This window comes from Marmota monax, unplaced genomic scaffold (assembly GCF_021218885.2).
Source record: "Marmota monax isolate L192 unplaced genomic scaffold, Marmota_monax_Labrador192_F-V1.1 WCK01_AAM20220418_F8-fsc00076, whole genome shotgun sequence".
NCBI classification, from domain to species: domain Eukaryota; kingdom Metazoa; phylum Chordata; class Mammalia; order Rodentia; family Sciuridae; genus Marmota; species Marmota monax.
The window spans coordinates 3,723,578-3,745,582 of NW_026692843.1; the positions used below are offsets into that span (position 1 = coordinate 3,723,578).

Genomic DNA, 22,005 nt, shown 5'->3' on the forward strand with positions numbered 1-22,005 from the left:
CCTGGGCTAACCCCCACATCCCTTAGTTCAATGACTCGTTTTCCTCCAAATCTAGGCATTTCCTCAACTCTGGCCTTCCCCAGCTCTCCATGGAATTGACCAGCAAGTGCTGCCCATGGCACCTAAGACACCTGGGACCACCATGTACCAGCTACATGCATCACACTCACCTGGTCACCCTCTGGCCCTGCTGGCTTTACTGCCTCACCTGAGATCTGGAAAAAATTAAGTCACATCACAGAGTCACAAACTCCTCCCTCCATGATCTGGCCTCTGCCAGCTGCCTGAGCCTGGAGAGCTCCTCCCCAGCCCCTCTGTGCTCCAGCCCCCTGGCCCTGGTCCTGAGCCCTGAATGCTCCAGGTCCTTTCTTGCCTCGTGTCAGGACTTTGCCCCAGCTGTACCTCCTGTCTAAAAATGCTCCTCCTCTCCAAGGCAGGCTCCCTCATGCCCCGAAGACTTTGGCTGGAGTAATACTTATTTAGAGAAGACTTCCTGGGCCACCCCATTTACAGAAGCCAGCAAGGAGTCACCCAATGCTATGGGCCAATTCAGAGGTTTGCAGAAATTCCTGCCACCACTTGAAACTCCTCAGGTGGAAGTGAGTGTCTGTCTGTTGTCCATCTTTAGCTCAGTAGCAAGCTCCATGGGGGTGGGGACCTTGCTTGCTTACTGCAGTGCTGAGCACCTGAATGACACCTGGCACTCAATCAGCACCTGTCAAGTGACTCGCATCATCACTGAACTGACAGCTTGTGTCTTTGGCAAGGGCGTTTAGCTCCTGAGGAGCCATGCAAGTCCTGAAGACTCACTCGCCTATTGCAGAGCAGATAATGAGGGGACACAGAATCCTTATCCAGAAGCATCAGCAGGGGAATCTTGACAGTCTCCATAGGGTAAAAATTAACTCAGTAATTCAAAAGTGTATTTGATGTACTCCTCTGTTCAGGCATCCCGCGAGGAGGTGGGGAGGTGGTAGTAGGCAGACAGATGTGGCTGCTGCCCCAGAATGGGCAAGTTGACAGAAGCAAAGATGCTTCAACCTGGAGACTGTCCCTCCTGTTAGGGTTTATCTGTGAAGTGTCCCCCAAGAGCTCACACGTGAAACAATGCAAAACAGTTCAGAGGTGATGCGATTGGATTAGGAGAGTTAACATAACCAGTGTGTTAATTTCCTGATAGGGATTAACTGGGAGGTAACTGTAGGCAGCGGGGGTGTGGCTAGAGGTTCATTGGGGGTGTGACTTTGGGACACATATTTCATCCTTGTTGAGCAGGAGCTTTCTCCCTGCTTCCTAAGCTGCTAGCCTCTGCCGCACTCTCTGCCATGACGTCCTACCTCACCTCGGGCTCCAGAGAGTGGATGCAGTTGGCCGTCTATGGACTGAGACGTCTGAAACCGGGAGCCCCCCAATACACTTTTCCTTCTCTAGTTGTCTTTGTCGGGTCTTCTGGTCACAGCGGTGAGAAAGTTGACTCAAACACTGCCCCACCCTCAGGAGAACACAAGCCTGTTATTCTAGAGGAGCTGGGTTCTCTGGTTCCATGGCCTCAAGGGAGGGAAAATGTTGTTTTGAGACTAAGTCCACATCCCCAACAGCAGAGGCACTTGTGCACCCTGTGGGTCTTCTTTCCTGATCATTCACTCAGTGCTCAGGAAGGTGGCGGAAACTGTGACAGGAGGGAAGAAATGTAAAGAGGAGAAAGAAGGAGAAGGAAGGTGTAGTTCACTCTGCAAGCTTGGGCTGAGGTTCCTCTTCCCTTTACCTGGGAGCCAAGAGCCTGCTCACTCCGGGGCCTGTTGCTCCCAAATTTCTGGAAAATCTACAAATCCTCACTCAAAATCTTAAAATGTTGGTAGAAATTCAGCCACTTATGGAAATGGCCTGTGTACCACTAATTAGCATAGTAATACATGTATTTTTTGAACAGAGGAGCAAAGAGATATCCAGGATACTTTCTAATGCAACCTATTGATCAGATATTGGAGGAGATGTCAACCTAAGGATCCTGAGCAGCCAGACCACCGTGAACTGTCCCGAGATCACCAGACTGTCGTCATCCTTGCACACCTTCCCATGCCACCCCCATTAAGTTTACCTTAAAAAAAAAGAGCCCGAGGACCCCCAGAGAGCCCCCGACTTTCACGATGGCTCGCAGTTTCCCTTGCTTTCTAAGTAAACCTCTGTGTGTCAATATCTTTTGCATCTAGAAAGTCTTTTCTGGGAGTTGGTCAAGGACCCTGTCATCCTGAGTTGAGGTCCTCCTCTCTAGGAGCTCCTCAAATCCCCTCTAGGGATAGGAAAAATGGGGTCTCCCAAGTAACCTGGCCCAATGGGCGCTTGACATGAGCAGCAATTCAAACATGCAGACGTCATTACAGCCATTTGTCACGGACATCAGTTCCCACCCATTTCCACTCTGAAACTTTTATCAAGCAGGTGGCAAGTTGGACCCGTTCCCACTTGGCCCCCTCTCTGGACACTGCCTTAGCAGAAGCACTGACGAGTAGAGGGTTAGACAACAGCCAGGTGCAGCATGAGCACAGAGAAGCCTCGACCCCGAATGCTCGGCGGCGGAGACCACTGACTGCCTAACTCGCTAGTGGCTGTCGTGTGGCTTCTCCCTGGATTTGAAATTGCACATTTTCCCTTTCTGACAAGACCACCAGCCCAGCTCCGTGAGGGCAATTTTCAAAGGAAGGAGCAGCAGCTTCACAGGCCAGCCGAGCAGACGGCAAGCCCGGGTGTCATCAGGGAAACGGCGTCTCAGCCTCATCTGCATGAGAAGGATTTCCTACCAGGAAAAAAACACTCCAAACTTCAGGGGGATTTTTTCCTGCTGGAAAAGGAGTTAAGCGACAAGTCTGTTTGGGGGACACTTCACTTTAGGGTCCTGCACCCAGTGGCATTAGGTGCTTCCTGAATATGATGTAACATTTAGGAATCCGATGCATTTTTAAGTAATTAATTTCTGAGAAAGATTGCTGATTGAAGGAACAGTGCGAGACAGTTATGGAATGTGAATTATGTCTCCACGAATTAGAGTGTTTTAAACATATAAAAGCTGTAAGTTATAAATAAGTTATATATAAACTCATATATACTCATTTATAAGTTATAAATACATCTTTAAGAAAGCAAGACTGCTCACCACAGCAATAGGCATGTGGCCGGCAGGTCCTGCGGGAGACAGGGACAGCTGGGAGTCATGTGGTACCAAGCTGAAAGCGTTTCGTGTTTCGCAGGTGGCGCCTGAGTGAATCCTGCTCTGCACTTGGCATTCCGGTCTTTGCTAGTCTTTGGACTTATGCTCTAATTTCTTTTGGTTGAGAAACTAATTCAACTCAGCTGCAGAGACGCCAGTCTGTGTGCTTTCAGTTTCATAATGTAATTAACGATTCACATCCAATGACATCATGTTAAAAAGGCTCTCCCAATCCTTTCTCCACTAATCCCGGTCTCAGTGCCTCCTGTGCGGACTTGATGAATGCTCGGGAGGAAAGCAGAAGCTCATTTGCAAGCACCAAGAGCTGAGCTTGAAAGCGTCAGTGGTATTTCAGCCTCGCCAAGGTTGTGTGAGAACGCAGGCACGCTTCGGGGTTGTGACTGGCGATCGCAGGATGTCGTTTTATAAGGGAATAGTAAGAAAGGAGGAGTACAACTTCAGAATAAGACACCAGCATTCACTGTACAAACACACATACCAATCGGATGGCAGGTACTCTACTCCTCTGTCCTGGAGAAACTGAGTGAGGCCTCAAATCTTTGGTGTGGAAGTGCCCCCCCACCCCTGCAGGGGTCGTGAACTTCCTTCCCATTAGAACATCCTCTTCACAACCAGTGGGCCCACAGGGACCCAAGAACAGGTTCTGTTTATGAATCTCCAAGACTTTTTGCCTTTCTACATCTCCTGGGATGGCTCAGCATCGGGGTTGGATACCCCAGGGAACATTCTTTGGCTCATTTTGCTAATGTGGTTGCTGTTGACCCCTCTTCCTCTCTCCTTTTCTCCTTGTTCTCTCCTCTCTCTCCTCTGTACATCTCAGGACAGAGAAAAGTTATCTTATTCTTCACTGTTTCACCAAGCCACCCAGTAGCTCATATGCATACTGTACTCAATAAAACCATAAAAAGAAGTTATTTTTCCATTCCCGGTTTCTTCTTGCTTGTGTCAATTTCCTCTAAATCCATCCTTATTTTAAATTGTCACAACTTCCCCATTCTCTAAAGACAAGTCAGAATGCAATAGTGGAAATGTAAGGCAAAAGTTCATGGTGACTTGTGGGGTTCACCGTGCATTGGCCCAAGTGGTGCAGGCTAACCACCCTGGTTCTTAGTGTCACGAGAGTGAGAACATTAAAGTTTCCTTTTCTTAGGAGGAAAATCCTAACTCTCAAATAGCTGAAGGGGATGTGAGATAGAAGACAATTTCAATAGGAGGAAATAAATGAGGTCAATAAGCAAATGGGAAGTCCTGCCTTGTTTGAGATTTGAAAATGCACAAAAATCAGGTGCTAATTTCGGCTATGAAATTAGCAAAATGTAAAAATGTATATACTCAATTGCAGAGGTTGCAGGGAGATATAAATTTGACAGACCAATTGTGTGCAAAATAATCAATGTTTTGCAAGTGCAGGAAATTCAGGCTTACCCCTGAAGGCTAGGGTCTGACTCTCCTGACCCAAACTGAACCTTGGAGATCAACTCACTTCAGTGGGTCAAAGCATTGGAGTATGTTTTATGAGCCCCCTAAAAGCCAATGATAATATAACATTCAAAGTCTATACAATGCGCAAACCATTACCCAACCACTCTCCTGCCAGGAATATAGCTTAAGAACATGAGTAGGCATGGTCAAAAGTTTTATACATACAGATATGCAGTCAGTATTACTTAAGGAGGTGAAAAATTAAAGTTAACTGCTCAACATCAGGGAGATAGTTAAAAAGTTGACATATTTAGATGATGTGAACATTAACTATGTCACATGTTTATGGAGAACTTTTAACAGCAATGGAAATAGGTCACTGATTTAGGACTTGATAAAAACTGTGAACAATGTTAGAAAAATCCTAACTAGGTCAGAAACACTTCTTAAACAAAGAATAGACACTGCGCAATGAACTGGATATTCATATCTGCTCCCAGCCCGACCCAAAAGCTTGGATCGCAGTGTGGTGACACCAAAGAGCAGGTCCTGGGGGAGGTGACAAAGCCACAAGGGTGGAGGCCTCATGAAGAGGCACTGCATGCACCTCTACAGAAAATTAATAGTGTAATAGTGACAATTCATCAAGCAATTTAATTAAAAAAACTCAAATGTTCTAACTTTAAAAAAAAATGGCTGGCCAATGTTCAAAACTCTAATAGAAAATAAATTCATGAGATCAATTGTTTCCTGCAATATGGTGAGCCAGATAGCCCACTCTCTCGTGCTATGAAGCAATTAAAAACCTTGGAAATAAGCATCAAAACATTTTAAATATATGGCTCAGCTTGCAAGGAAGTAAGGAAGCCCTCAGAGGTTAAGAAGAAAACTGGAGAAGAATCCGGCTGCTGTGGGGGGGCTACTGCTGATTTCTGGGCACCTGGAGTTTGAGATTTAAGGTCAAACAGATGCCAGGAGACAAAGTCTGGGACTTGAAAATGTGGAAAGTCACACTGGAAACTTGTGCATACAGGCACAACTCACCCTCAGTCGGTCCTCCATCAGTCAGCTCCATGCCACGGCTTGCACAATCTGCAGACTGTGCTCAACCACAAGCTGAAAATTTACCATAATGTGAGCACAGGAGACCCTTCTGGTGGCCCTGATCCTCAGTCTATGGAATATCCAGTAAGCATGGTCTGGGAATCACAGTGATGTACACATATTTTATATGTGTGCATGTGTGTGTGCATGTGTGGGTTTGTGTGTGTGTGTGTAAATTTTTATTGAGCTCATCAGTCAAAGAATTGAAAAATGTGAAAGGTTAAGAGAAAGGAAAATAGAATGAGGAAGTATAAAACACATCTACTTAGAATCCTGGAGGGAGAAAACAGGAAATGAGGAAAGGAAAGAAATAAATGCCTAGGAAGTGTGCAGAGAGAATAGACACAGTGACCATTGCGTTCCAGAAACACACAGACCTTGAACACAATAGAAAGAAACCCACATTCAACTACATCACAATGCCAAACACAAGGAACTCACACACTGCCCAAACAAAAGTATGAGGGTTAGCAACTAAACTTAGAGTTGCCTTCTCCATAGCAACAGTGGAGGCCAAAGACACCAGGATAAGATTTTCAAAGGACGGAGGGGAAATAACTCTCCACATAGAACAGCACACCGTGTCAGGGCCTCTTTCAAGAATGTGGAGAAATAAACGTGTTTTTAGAATCTCTGTCTTCCCTCAGCCCTGAACCAATCGGAGACAGTTTATCACCCAAATCCCTCCATTTCATGAGACATGGAAAACCATCAAAAGTGACATGTGAAATATGTACTTCAGGGACAAGGAAATCGATAATTGATACTAGGAAATGAGACCTGGGGAAAAATATCAATAAAATGGACAACCCTCTAGTTAGAATGAAAAGAATTAAAGAAAAGGCATAAACTACCAATAAATTAGAGGACATCACTGGAGATCCAAAGATAATCAAAAGTGACATGTGAAATATGTACTTCAGGGACATGTAAATCGATAACTGATAACAGGAAAGGAGAAGAGAGCAAAGGTAATGGCAAGACGAGGTCACTCTACAGACCTGTGAAAGTGACCTTCAAATTGCAGGATTCAAAACAGAGAGGCAGAAAGGACTTAGCACATGAGGGCAGTAGTACATCTGCTCCAGGGGACGAGAGTGACAGAGTCCCAAGACCAAACCGCTGGAAGGATGAGCAGAAACGCTGAGGAAACTTGGGCTTTGCTAAGTTCACAAGTTCCAATTCCTGGCTGGTCACTCCAATAATAGAAGAGCACAACTTCCAACGACCAGAGACAGAGAGTAGGATGAGGACAAACTGACTGGACACAAGGCGATTAGCGGGTGAGAAGACAAAGGGGCGAGACAACACAAACCTGAGGAGCCCGACAGGAACACGTTAGAATAACTAGGAAGGGCCTACATTTTCTACTTAAATAAGAATTGTTCATGAAATTTCCCCCAAATAGTGGTGATCATCATCTTGGCCTATCAGATATTAAAGCTCATCATGAAGATACAACAAAATAAAGTGATATGGATGAATATTTTGAAATATTTTGAACTGAAGGAAAATGAAAATAATACTTATCCAAATTAGAAGGAAATTGAGCTTAAAATGATTATGTGAAAACACTTGATATGAGCATTTGATCCAAGCTTTTTCCAGAGAGGCTAACAAAAATAAAATAAAATGTGGGGTCAGAACAAAGTAAATACAATGTAAATGAAATATAAATAAAAAATTTAAAAACAGAAATCAATATACAGGTTCAGTAGCCAAACACCAGACAGATCTTGGACCTTTATGGATTTTGGAATGTTTGCATATACAAAATAAGAAGTACTAGAGAGGAGATCCGAGTCTAAACTCAAAATTCATTTATGTTTCACATGCACCTTATAGATACATAGTCTGAAGATAATTTTATACAGTATTTTAAATTTTTGCCAAAACAAAGGTTCACAGCGTGAGACTTTCCTCTTGCAGTGTCATATTAATACTAAAAAAATTTCAGATTTTGGAAAATTCTAGATTTTGAGTTTTCTGACTCAGGGATGAGCAACCTCACGGTAAATTGACAAGATTAGAAAATATCAGTAAAACAAAGCTTGGGTTTTGGGGAAAATAATATCAATAAAATGGACAACCCTCTAGTTAGAATGATAAGAATGAAAGAAAAGGCACTAACTACCAATAAATTAGAGGACATCCAAGGATCGTAAGAAAATAGTGAAACAACTTTATGCCAATAATTCAAACAACTTTGATGAAATGGCAAATTCCTTGAAAGACACAAATTGTCAAAACAGACTTAAGAAACAGAAACCCTTACTGGTCACACTGCAAGAAAAGAGATTGAATTCATCATTAAAAACTTCCCCACAAAGAAAACTTCAGCCGAGAAACCTTCACTGTTGATTTCAACCAAATACTTTAGAAGCAAAGCCACAAAATCTCTTTCAGAGTCAAAGGAGAAAATACTCCCCGGTTCATTTTATAAAGCTGGTGTTTTCCTGGTACTCAAACCAAAAACATTTAAAAAGAAAACTGTAGACCAATATTTATCTAACAAATAAAATGAAAAACAGATTCCTGGAAAATATTACTAAAGATGATCTAGTGATATATTTATTTTTTAAAAGTATAATATATTCTAATCATTTAACATAAAAATCAATGTAACTCCCCATGTTCATAAAACAAACTAGAAAAAAAACCCTATTATTATCCCAGTGGATGAATAAAAGGATTTGTCAACATTCAACACTCATGCACAACAAAAGCTCTCATCCAATTAGCAACAGAAACAATAACAATACAAAATGCAAACAACCTGCATAAAAACTGGACAAAGGAACTTGAACAGATATTTCTCCAAAGATTTTCAATGGCCAATAGGCACGTGAAAATGTTCAACATCACTAGGGAATCACTAGGGAAACGGAAATCAAAACCACAATGAGACACCACTGCATACCAATTAGAATGGATATTATCAAAATACAAAATAAAGTGCTAGCGATGATGTGTGGAAAACGGGAACCTTTGTGGATTGCCAGTAAGGGTATACAGTCGTGCAGCTGCTGCAGAAAACAGCTTGACAGCGCCTCAAATCACTACCAACAAAATTAACCTGATTTGCAATCCTGCCCCTGGGTATACAGCCCGGGAACTGAAAGCAGCCCTGGAAAGGTGTTGGTACATGGTGCAGACTGAGGATTCTTCACGATAGTCTAAGGTAAGAGCAAACCAGGTGTCAGCAGATGATGCAGAAAGGCAACATGGAAATTACGTGGGACAGAGCATTGCCAGCCTACAAGGAAGGGAGTCGTGTCCTACTACAACATGGACGAGCCTTGAGGGCAACATGCTAAGGTGGACTGCGTGTGTCCAAAGGCCAGATGTTGTGTGATTCCACTTACACGAGGCACCTGGAGCAGGCGGATCCACAGGGACAGAAGGGGGAATGCTGGCTGACGGGGAATGGAAGCTAGTGTCTAAAGAGGACAGAGTTTCAGTTTCGAATCTACCCGCCAACATAATTTCAGAATCTCTGTGGCCACTAAGAGGTAAGACAAAGGTGTTCCCTTCTCATTACTTCCACTCACAGTCCACTGAGGTCTTACCTCATGTAAAAGGCAAGGGGAAAATGGTAGACATCATCCGGTAGAGAAAGAATAAATAAAACCCTAATCATGCATAATATTGTTATATCTAGACAATCCTAAGGAATCCACAAAAACACTGCTCTATTTAAGTGATTTTTAACAAAGCGGCAGAATTCAGGGTCACTATACAGAAATGGATTATATATACTATATATTAATTATATATGTATATAAATATTCAATCAAAAAGTTGGAAATAAAATTTTAAAAAGTCAATACCATTCATTCATACTAGCATTCAGAATGTAAATAAGGGTAAATATTATAAAATGCATAAATGATCTCTACACTGAGAACCACAAAACATTTCTGAGAGAAACTAAAGATACCTGCAATGATGTGAAAGAATTTCAAAAGCATTTGTCCAAGTTAAAGAAACCTTACAAAAGAGTGTGCCCAACTGGCTTCAATTTATAGGGATTCTTTAATAGTGACAGAAGGAAGTCCCACGGGGCTGGGATTGTAGCTGGGAGAAAACTGACAGCAAAAGCACGCCAAGTTTTGAGGTGATTCTGTATCTCCCTGTGGTGTTGGTCATGTGACTATATGTATACAATGTGTGCACTTCAATGTAAATAAATGATGCCTCCAAATAGCCTATACAAAAAGAGTACAGGACCAGACTGAGAGGGTATTTCAATATAAAATCAAAATTTGAGCAAGCGTAATGGCAGCCAGAGACTGTCCTTTTCTGTCTCCTGCAGCGAAAAGACATGTCAAATGCCAAAAGCTCACAGATAAGGGAAGTTAAAGAGCCCCCCTAACTTTCAAATCACAGATGGGAGCAGGGCAACTTTTTTTGATTCATATAATATTTAAATTGCATGAAATTTTCTACAAGGAAACGAATCTGAGAGTCAGGGCAATCCTTAGGTAAGCAAGATTCAGTACGTGAGTGGCACTGCCAGCCAGCACTGCCTTATTGCAGCGAGAGATGCTCTCACCAACGGTCCCACTGGCAAACCATTTAGGAACACTGACGACTCCAGCCATGCACCACGGGTCTCAGCAAGAGCACTAGCAACAAGGTAGGCTAGCCAAGTCCTTCCCAGGCCTGTCAGGGGAGAGGCCACAGGAAAAAGACCAAGGCCATAAGGAATCAGAACACGAAAAATTGCCATGAACAGACACGATGACTAAGGGCGAGGTAGCACCCTGGGCTGAACCCTGGCACAGAGGGCATCAGTGGGAACAGGGGTAAAATCTGAGCAGCGTCTGCAGTCACTGCAGAACTGGTTTCCCAGTTTAGATCAGTGGCTCTCAACGGGGCCCATGTTACTCCTAGAGCATCTGGCAATGTCTGGAGACCCTTTTGGCTGTACACCTCATGGGCTGGGAAAGTACGGCCAGCATCTACAGGTGGAGACGCCCTACAACCACAGGACAGCCCCACACCAGGACCCAGCCAGCCTGAGACTGCACAGTGCCCAGGGTGAGAGCGTCTCAGTAGATGAACCATGGTTTAAAGGAGGTTCACAGGAGGGGGATCAGCGAGGCTGCTATGGGGACTCTCTTGGCTACCTTGGTGACTCTTCTGTTCATCCAAAAATTACTTCAAAATTTGAGGTTTTAAAACTTACCATGCACAATTTAAAAATGTAAATATAAAAAGAATATTGTTTACATAAGTAAAAATACAAATAGAAAAGCTAAATAAAAGTGAGCAAAGAAAATAAAGGCAACTCACAAGAGAAGAAATGCAGATGTGAAATAAACACAGGAAGTTGGACCTCTGTGAAGAAGTGCAGACTAACATATCATAAATGCCGACTTTTACTCATCAGAATGGTCTAGAAATGTTAGCAAGACCAGTACCCAGAGTTTGTGTATGTTTAGGGAAGCTGGTGTCTAGGTACAGACAGTACAACTCAGTGTCACTTGAAAATCTTCATTAAAAGGCTTTAAAGTTGTGCCTATCTTTTGATTAGAAATTCTAAGAATCTAGTTTTTAAAAATCACATGAAATGCCCACATTTCTCCCCAAGGATGTTTATCAACACTCTGTTATAAAAATGTAAAAATGGAAATGATCTGTTTTAACAAGTAGTTTTAAAAAACATGTTTAGGAGACTGTGTGATGGGAACCTCTGTCACCACTAAATGACAAAGAGGGAAAGATAGACACGGAGCAAACCAGGATGCTTTCCATGACCCCTTTTTTTGAAGAAAAAGAAAGGCACCAGGCATGGTAGCGCATGCCTGTTATAGCTTAGGAGGCTGAGGCAGGAGGATCACAAGCCAGCCTCGGCAACTTAGCAAGGCCTAAGCACTTAGTGAGACCCTGTCTCTAAAGAAAATATAAAGAGAGAGGGAGGGAGGGAGGGAGGGAGGCAGGCGGCAGGTTTACGGGCAGGGAGGGAGGGGGGAAGGGAGGGGAAGGGAGGAAGGAAGAAAGAACAAATAAATTTGATGTACTTAAGGGAAAATATAAGAAGCCAACTGGTGAAGGTATAGTAAATATTAGTGACATTTCCCTGAGAGTTATAGTTAATTATCACTTTTATCTTTTTACTTAATTATATTTTAATTTCTACAAAGCACATGGTTTACTTTTTCAATAAGGAAAAACAAAGAATGATAAAAGTGAAGAAATTAAGGAAGAAACCGATTCCATTTAAACCTGCTACTTCAGGGGTGACATTAAGCCTGACAGCCCAGCAGGCTCTGGGGCTGAGTCATTCCTGATGGGTTTTGACAGAGTTAAACCCGCAGCAGGAATTCTCCCTGATACCTAGGAAGCCAGAGCGGCCCTCCCAGACCTCACCCGCGGGGTCTGCTCCACTGTTCACAGTGGCTCTATTTCTGCACTGAAATGGTACACTTGGTCTCCAGGTGGCCCAGGAGAGGACGCCAGAGAAACTCGAAGCCTCTTTTCACCATCTACGTAGGCCACCTGATCAAACCTAAATACATTCCACCACAGGCAAAAATGAGTGAGCTTCTATCTCCCTCACACTCCAGAGCATCAGTGTTGAACACGCCCCTGAGGAGCCGTCCACTTTACCTGCAGTGACACACGCGTGTATCTACAACCGACAGGAGAAACAGACCCATCAGTGGTCACAACACGAAAAATGTTTCTGCATTTAACAAACTACTCTGAAAACCCAATTTAAGATGAATTCATGAGCCCCTCTGTCATCTCCATTCTTCTCTTGTTCTCCACAGACATTAACACAAAAGAAAGTCATTTAAGATTATTGAGGGGGAAGGAAAAAAAAAAAAAAAGCAAGCCAAAGGAATCAAACACACCATCCATCTCGCATGCTTTCCTGGTTCCTGAGTCATCTGTGCCTTGAATACTTTCCCTTACAGAATTCATCACGTACCACCACTTCCTCTTCCCAAGACTGTGTCTGAACTGACTTCCTGGAGACAGGGAGAGGATCCTCCAGAGGAATGGTGATTACAAAACAGTATTGAGTCCATTAAAAGCTCCAGCTGGGGCTGGGGTTGTGGCTCAGCCGTAGAGCGCTCGCCTAGCACATGCAAGGCCCGTCCGTGGGTTTGAGCCTCAGCACCAATAAAAATAAAATAAAGGTACTGTGTCCAGCTACAACTAAAATAATATTTAAAAAAAGAAGCAGCAGCAGCAGTTCAAACTGCCCACGGCTACTCGTGGGACTGCCTGGTAAAGGACACGGTGGATTGAAACTCTAGGCTCCCCTGATTGCCACTGACTCTGTATAAATGGTCGCTCTGCAGTTACCTATTTTAATAGATCAAACTGTTGAATCAGGACTTAAATTTACTTCTCTTCATCTATCCCTGGTAAAGCAGAGCAAATGGCCGGGCAACAATGGCTTTCTCCAAACCACTGGAGAGACACGGAGGGGGTTACTCAGAAAAAAAGGGGAGGCCTTGTCTCCAGAGAGCTCATTGAGATGGTTTTAACTCTTTATATACTTTAGACTCTAGGGAAGGATCTGAAAGCATATTTATGATCCTGGAGAAAATGCCCCAATGTCATTAAGACTTAGCATGAGTTAAATAAACAAAATTTTCAAAAAAAAGAAACCTTTCAAAATATTTTTGCAACATTGCTCACATGTTTTTTTTCTTCTCTATTATTACATTTGGCCACCTGCAGGATAATAAAGTTGTTCCATGACAATCCTTGATTATTCTGGTTGAGTTTCTGAGGGGAAACAATATTTTGAGACGTTTGCCCTTTGGCTTTCAAACCAAGTGAGGCCTCTCCAGTTCTCCCTTGACTTCACAACCTCCCTCTTCAGGGGGACTCTTACACGGCTCCCACCTTCCTTGCCAGAGAGGTGGTAGGTGTGAGCACCAAGACAGGTGGTCTGACGAAGAAGAGACAGAGAGCTTAGGTGTCCCCAGTTTCACATCAGGGACTCTGTTGTCATCAGTGTGACCTGTCATCTGGCACCCACGTCCTAAGCATCTTCTCCGAGCTCTGTGGCACTCGTCAGGGTGTGAAGAGGTCAATGCCAATGACTCCAACCTGCCTCTGCCCTCTGGGAACATAGAGCCTGGAGAGGAGAAACGACTTCATGGAACAGCAACTGCAACTCAGGAAGGGGCTGTGACCCACCAGTGGGCACGTCTGGGGTTCGCCTCGGCACTGCGGCACTGCAGCACCAGAGGCCAGCCCAATGCCTGGTACCACGGCTGACCCAACAAATGTCAGGTGAGTGAAGAAAGGTTGTCCAGGTGGGACTCTGGACTGGAGCTAGCAGTAGGTGCCAGGCAGAGCATGTGCCCCATCCTTTTAGTGACAATGACAAGTGGCATTAGTAGCAGCAGTGGCTGATCTTGTTGCTGTCAGGAAGAGGTAGGAGGCTGATGTCAAGGTGGAAACAGGAGGGATCTACATTTAGGAGACAGGAAAAGAATCAGAGAGAACCAGGAAGGTGCTGGCCAGAAGTGGTAGGAGACCCCGGGGGAAAAGGGATGGGAGGCTAAGGACAGAGAGCTCCCCCCTTCAACTTGAGCTTGGCTCCTTCACCACATCCTGAGAATCACCCTAAAAATCTGGCTTATCTGACAGCTACCATGGCAGAAAAATCACAGCCCCCTGCCACCGTGTGTGTGTGTGTGTGTGTGTGTGTGTGTGCGCGCGCGCGCGCGCGTGCACACAAACAGACTACAAGAGAAGGAATTAAGACATAAGAGGTCAACTGGCCCACCTCTCTTACTCCACAGAGGAACAAATAGAGGCTTCACAGGCAAGTGGCCTGCCCAGAAGTACCTAGAGAAGTGGTCTTCAGCAGGGGTGCATGGCTTTTTCTGAAAAAGCCCATACAGTAAATGTTTGGGGCTTTGTGGGCAGAACCATCTGGGTCAGTATTGCTTATCCCCTAGAGCAGTCAGAGAACAGAATTCCAGCTGGGAAGAATTTCTAAGTGGATAAATCTTGACTGCTTCAAATGACTTATTACATTTTATAAAAAATTCACTTGTAGCTCATGGCCACCAAATACTGGTACTCCATGTGTCCCTGAGCACTCTTCAAACACCCCCTTCCACGGTGACAGTAGCGCTGGGCCCACCCTCTGGAGTCACCAACATCCTGACCACTCTGTGCAGGGCTCCCAAAGACAGGGCCCTGTAGGGGCCAGACACACACAGCTCGGAACTTGACAGACACGTGGATTTGGGCAAATCATCTGCTCTTTGAGGCTCATTTGTCTCATCTGCAAAATAGGGATAATTATCCTCCCTTTACAGAATGGTTTGAATGAGTCAAAGCCACGGATGGAGCCCAGGGCTGGCACCTCGGGTTTTCACAACATATGCTGTGCTTATGCCTAAGATGGTGATAATGACAGCAGTGACAATAATGATGATAAGATGTTCCCTTACTATCAAGGCAGAGATTGCACAAGGCCCACCTCCATGTGCCAGCAGGATGCTCACAGCACCTAGGGGATGAGCAGAGAGAACTAATTCCTAAACCTCAGGGCCAGAAGAGAATGGTCCCCAGGTGTCTAGTGGAACCACAGGGCTGTCTGCATGGCACAAAGCCTTGGGGAGTGTCTCAGTTCCCCTAATCATGGTAGTCTTCTGGGTGCATGTCCTGGAGACTCATCAAGACACACTCTGCAAGACTTTCTGCCCAGTGCCATGACGATGAGAAATAAAATTGCCCAGCCTGTTGGTAGAATCTCCCAGGTGGTACCTATGAAGCAACTGAACACCAGTTACCAGGGCCGAGAAAAGGCCCTGCTCAGGAGGTGTTTTCAATCCTTCAGATAAAAGGAATCAGATTCAGTGACTATGAAGTACGAAGATGGTTAATAGCATGTGTCACCACGAGAGGCCATCAAGGATGCCTTGGATGAAATTCTGGTTTCAGGAAGGAAAATACAAATAGTTCCTCTGAGCTTTAATGAGCTTGGCCAGGGTCCGAAAGCACTTGCATCAAGGCTAAAAAGCTTTAAGACTTAATGTCAGCACACTCGCCTTGGAAACACTGTGTAGGTCACGCCGGGATAGACGGTGGTCTTCAGAGTCAAGAATTCTACAGTGTGGACCAAGTTCTTTTTTGTCCTCTGAGAAAATAAGTTTCTGAGTGAGAACATTCTCAAACTCAAGGGTGCCTATGTGTGTGTGCACACTTTTGTTAGGTGTTGGGGGCACATGTCCCAGTGGTGGGCCCCAAGACTCTGTAGCTTTGGACATTATGAAGGAGGGACCCGGAGGCACATGGGGTCTCTTCCCCTCAGAGTTGCCACCTCCAGCAAATAGAGCAAAAATTCTTTAAGCTTGAAGATCTTCAAGAACACACAGCCCACCTCCTGCTCTTGTTACCCAGGGAGTAAGTACTGCTGGTCCAGCCCACTGAGCCAGGAAACGGGAGACTGACAACTCTCAAAGAAGGAACCCACAGCTCCCCTGGCCTCTGTGAATCTTTCCTTACATGGCAGAATGAGGCCACACAATTTAGAGCCATTCAAGAGTCCCCAGAAGTGAATCTTCAGGATATGCAGTTATTCTGAGAGATGTCGGTCCATGGGAAACAGAGTTAACTCACACGATTTGCTAAGAAAACCCCCTGGAGAACCAACCATTTCACAAAGTCACGATCAAAACCTCTGCACCAAAGCCAGAAATAAGTGGGGGATTGTCTCTGCTCTCGCTCCTCTGCCCTGAGATGAATGCTGGAGATCTGGCTCTGGTTATTTTTAAAGATCCTTTGGTGAAAAGTGCTATAAATCTAAATTATTATTTCCCATCATGAGACACACTACCGAGACAAGGATGTGCTTCCACCGGGGCAGCACGTGACAGTGCAGGTTGTCTATTTCTGGTATCTTCATCAATAAGGAAGATGAAGTGCTTAGCACGAGCAATTTCTTTAAATACTAAAGTGGGTTTATCTTTGGAACATGGACGGCGGCATACGTTCTCCTCCTTGCAGTAAGTCTGTAAGACTCAGAGGCATTTCAACGGTTTAATCGATCTGAAAGCCATGTCAAAATTGCTTTAAAAAAATCTCTGAGCATTCAATATATACACACTTGTTAAAATTAATTACATCATTTAACATTTCTACACACATTATAGTTCTAAATGTTTTACAGTCATTTTTTTTATTAATTAATAAAGCTTTAATGGACAAAATTTGCACCGTAAAATTATTATGCATATGCTGCCTTTTTTAATTTTACTATTAGTATCTTTAAATAGTTCCCCAAGTGGAAAATCACTAATTCATAAACCAGTCTCTCTCTCTTAAGAAGTAAAGCTGAAAATCAGAAGTTTGCATACAGAGAGAAAGAAATCTGGCCAATTTCCTTCAAAACAGACTTGCTTCTTCCCTTGATCTCCCAAAGAAAGGAGAAGGGTCTCAGGGAAGTCCACCTCAAGCATCCTGCCTGGCCTTGGAAACAGCAATGAATCCAGCCAAGTTACCCCAGAAGATGCACCTGGGACTGAAATTGCTTTTGCTGCTGTTTGGTAAGGAGATTCCCTGGCTTCCTCATTTAGAAAATGTCCCATAGTTACCCCCCCCCCACACACACACACTCCATCATGGGGCTTTGTGGTCTGGGTTTTTATGATATTTATGAAGTTAATTCATAAATATCAACTATGTAATGGAACAGTAAAAAGTGCAGAATTCTAGACACTCCCAAATATGCAGGTGTTTAACTCCAGAGAATAAAACATCTGGGCGTGGATGGTATTTTATTCTTTTCTCCTTACTTTGGAAGGTGGAGCAAGCATGGTCTGAATTAGCTTCCTTTGGGGGCCGCTCCCTATTCTTTGCATGTATCCTGGCACTATTGTTAGCAACAAGAATTTGAGGAGAGGTGTCTCATATCTACAAAAGTCTCATCTAAAATAAAAAACCTATCCTCTTAGATGTCAAAGATGAGCTGTATCAGTTGCCACCTTGGTGCAGAGGGGTCAAAGCCAATCCTACTGCAAAACACCTCTGAGACTAAGTGATGTAGAAGCAGCTCACTTAATATCCCCGAGGCAGGGCGTTCATACCCCAGGCTCTCCTGCAGAGGGCAGCACCACTCACCTGCCTTGTAACTCCAGCCAGGAATGTGAATGGCCAGTTGCTCCGCGTGACTGCTGGTGCAAGGATCCGCGTGGTCCTCTTTCCCTTTTCTCACAGTGTCCAGGTTAGTCCCAACATCTGCAAGTTCTATATTTTCAGAGAGAGGAGAGCTACTCCAAGGACATGTGCCAGTCCCCAGGCGCACCCGCCCCAACGATAGGTTTTCCTTGGAGTGACTTTCTTGTAAAGCTGGGCTCCAGTGTGGGCTTTGGAGGTCCAGGTTTCCCTCTGCGAGCTCCTGCCTCAGGCCGCTGCTCATTGGCTCTTCATTAGCTGGGCCGTCTACTCCATCTGCTGTTAACCCGTGGGAACTACAACTGAGGTTGAGTGACAGGACGGATCTGTGCACTTTGGGGCTTGCAATTTGAGGTTGCTCAACAGGGAGAGACAGAGACTTGTCCAAGTAGTAGATGGAATTCTGACACTGCCGAGACATCTGGAGGTGGACACAGGAACTGAATGCCAGCGGGGTCTTTCCCGATGGCGGAGGGTCTGCAGAAAACCGGCCCTCTTTGTGGTCTACGTGGGTGACCCAGTACTCGTTTCCCGCACACAGCCCAGCACGGGCCTCGGGAACCTTCAGCCTCATCAGCGAGCCGTTTCTGGGGCACTCTGCGCAGTCAAAAGGTCCATGGTGCTGATGTGGCTGGGCACCAGCCGATGGGACCCCGAGCAGAGCGTCCTCGGCCCTGCACCTGGGACACGGCGACTCCCCAACAGTGCCCCACACCAGGGCACTGGCTGCTGGGCGAACACGCCGGGCGGTGATGGTGATGGACGCGAACCCCTTGCGGAGGCCTCGGTCGGCAGTGGGCAACAGTTCAGCTTCCGATCCTCGCTCGTCTGACCGTCTGTGGACCCCCAGCTTGCCGGGCAGTAACGCCAAGGCCCTGTGGATGCTGACTCTGCTGCGGTTCGTGGACGCTGGCTTGGTGGGACATGCTCGAGGTTGAGCGATCACACATGGCAGGGGTAAGGCGGCCCCGGGTTCTCTTGGTTTATTCTCATCAATCAGCTGCGAAATTACTATGGATGAAATCATTTTTGAGTTTTGCGTTGCCAGAGCCTCCTGCAAATAGAAAAGGATCCCGATTATTCAAGTAGTTCATTGTAATTCAGACAGGACTCCCAGGGCCACAGAATCTCACTGCACACTGTGCCCTGTCTGAGCGCTTGGGAGGGTGGGAAACCCAGATCTGTTTATGAAAAAGCTACATATTCTGCCAATGCTAGCCTGATGTGGCTTGGTTTTCTCAGTGGGGTGTCGAGTCTTAGTTTATTTAAGCGTGAACTCTGTCAGTGGAGATGGTGAGATTTTGAGAGTCAACTCTACCAGACCCAAGAATCCCCAGATAGGAGTTAACAGACTCAGTGAGGAGGGAAGACCAAATTCTGGAGTTGGGCTGTGTGGGGCTTGGGGTGCAGGTTTTGAGGGTGATGGGTCAGCACTGAGGCATGGAAACTGCAAGAGAGGTTACAGGGAGCTCCTGCCCACCGCCATCTCTCGCACTGTCCTCCACCTTTGCTGGTTTAGACACAAATTCAGTAATTCAGTAATTCACTAATCTCTTCCTGCTGCTTGGAATCACAGGTGCCTGAATGCACACAGAAGATGGAAAGCAAATGACCAAGCTCTTGACAATTGCCCAGACCAACACTGTGATAATCAGGTGATTTCACTTATCGGAGAGAGGAGAGATACTCCAAGGACATGTGCCAGTCCCCAGGTGCACCTGCCCCAATGATAGGTTTTCCTAGGAGTGACTTTCTTGTAAAGCTGGGTTCCAGTGTGGGCTTTGGAGGTCCGGGTTTCCCTCTGCGAGCTCCTGCCTCAGACCTCTGCTCACTGGCTCTCTGTTTACTGACATTTTGCATTTCAACATAAGCATGGGTTTTTGTCCACTGTTTTAAAATGATCACGGCATTTCATGCTTTCTACTCAGCACATATTGGAAGTCCTAACAATAAGTCACTGGTGTGTACAAAACTAGGAGCTATGATTTTGTGTGTGTGTGCACGCGTATGCATGCCATGATTTTTAACAAAGCACCTAAGCAGGCTGAGACCAGGAAGAAGCATCTCTTCTGTCCTCATTTGGTTTCTATCATGTTTATTTATAAAGCACTGCATAAAATGGCATGGCAGTCTGACCATACCCTAGCATTTAGTGAATGCACACAGAGTCCTGATCAACTTGACATTGTTACATGTGCTTAAAATGAACCCTTGAAAGAAACTGCATGAGGCCAGAACTACTGGTAACTACTAAGTTCCCACTGCTTGTAGAGAATCTTTTTTGCCTTGGAGCCTGAAGGCATAACTGTGGTGCTTAGTACATAAAGCACCAGTTCTCAAGATTCTAACATGAATGAGAATCACCAGCAGTCTTATTTATAATTGCAGGTTCCCCAGCTCAGAGATTCTGATTTTGGGGTTGTGGGCGGAGCCCAGGCATCTTCATCGTAACCCAAGTCTTGAAGATTCTTATGTAGAGTAATCTGGGGAGCACAGAGTGAGCAATGAGGCTGCTAATCATGTCAAGAGATCACTTTTTGGAGGGGAAGGACCCGCTTCTGGTGAGAGGAGGGGACCTCTTTGCCCAGGATGTGGTAAGTCATCAGGGGAGCAGTTTTGTTCAGGGCAGGATTAATTTTCTCAAATAATTGACAGTTCTCCTCTAGTTGGACATTGGATCCTGCGTGTCCACACATCTACCAGAGGTCCCTCATGTGTGATCTTGGCAACCCCAGGGGTAAGGGAAGACAGTCATCAGCTTGCTCTTCATGGCGTCTCGACCACCTTATGAACACTTACATTTTTAAAGATGTGTGAGAAGTTGCAAATTCAAAAGACAGGAAATGGGCAAATAAAGAATAGACAGAAAAGTAATTTAGAATCTTCATTATTTCAAAAATAAAAAATATCTCTGGCTCTAAGACAAGAAGGAGGATATCTAACTCTCTCTTTGAGTCTCACTGCTACTCCCTGCTTCAAGGCTGCACCTTGTGGGTCCCTTGAGGGGGTCTCTAAGGCCTGGCTCCTGGGAGCCATTGTGGGTAGGGCCCCTCCCCAGCACTTCTGAAACCACATTGCAAGACCCCAGTGGCTAGCCTCATCCCCAAGTACAGTAGAGTCCCTGAGAGAGGGAGCTTTAGGAGAAGAGCAAGAATCAGTGATTCTTTAAGCCCTCAGCATGATTCCAGCTTCTGATTCTGCAGCACTCCCACCCCCCTCTCCAGAGCACCTTTCCTGGGGCCATGGTTTACATACAGAAAACTGAAGCACACCTGGGCTGACTTGACAGTACACAGTCCCTCCCATTTTAGTTAAATTTAGCTCTGATAATAATTGTTCCTGTGCACCCCACGAAGTGTATAATCATACCCAGTGGGAACTCCTTTGACATTGGTCTTTAGAGAAAAAAGCAAATACTGATCTTAGAAACTGCAGCATTGATCTTAAGTTTCCCAAAGTTTACACCAGTGATTACCTGCATAATAAAACACCTTGGGAGGGGGCTGCAGATTTGGGGGTGCCAACCTCCCTAGCCTAGGTTGAATCAGGGCCTATAAGGATAAGGGCCGTAATGTAATGTGTATTCTTATCAGTTCTCAGGTGGTTCTTCCACGTGAATCTGGGGAAAAGAGGCTGAAATTACTTAGGCCACCTGTCACCCAGCCAGAGCCAAGGGCCCTCAGACGGACTACCTTGCTTTCCACAGCTCTAGAGGTGGGGGTGGGGGCGCACAGTGCAACGCCTGTGGACAGGGCCCTCCCTGCACTGCAGTCTCCTCCCATATCAAGGTGTGTTGCTAAGGATGAGCAGATGTCATCTCAGCTTGGAGCCAGGACAGAAAAGACCCTGACTGTTGATGCCAGCCTGTCCCCACTCTTGGGCCGAGTCAGAGAGCTCCCCAGGGGTGCACTGCTGAAGGCTTCCCTGGGGCTGCCTGAAGCTCAGGCCTGAGGGTTACCCTGGAAGGACCCGGGAGGACTGAATCAGGAGTGAGCCACATTTCATTCCCTGGGACCTGGCAAATGTGACTGTGATTTTTACTCTATCAAAAGAAAGAGGTGAAAGCCATAATGAACAGTGTGAATTTGAAC

The 22,005-nt window shown here is 45.3% G+C and overlaps 1 protein-coding gene across 3 annotated transcripts in view; it reads right to left on the reverse strand.

Annotated features, from left to right (window-relative positions):
• CUNH10orf90 (chromosome unknown C10orf90 homolog) overlaps positions 1 to 22,005 on the reverse strand; it is a 284,414-nt gene that overhangs the window by 40,543 nt on the left and 221,866 nt on the right. For all 3 annotated transcript variants that reach the window (XM_046448702.2, XM_046448703.2, XM_046448701.2), the window contains one exon: positions 17,861 to 18,968. In XM_046448702.2, coding sequence (XP_046304658.1) covers positions 17,861 to 18,968 — 1,108 coding nt within the window. The remainder of the gene's footprint in view (positions 1 to 17,860; positions 18,969 to 22,005) is intronic.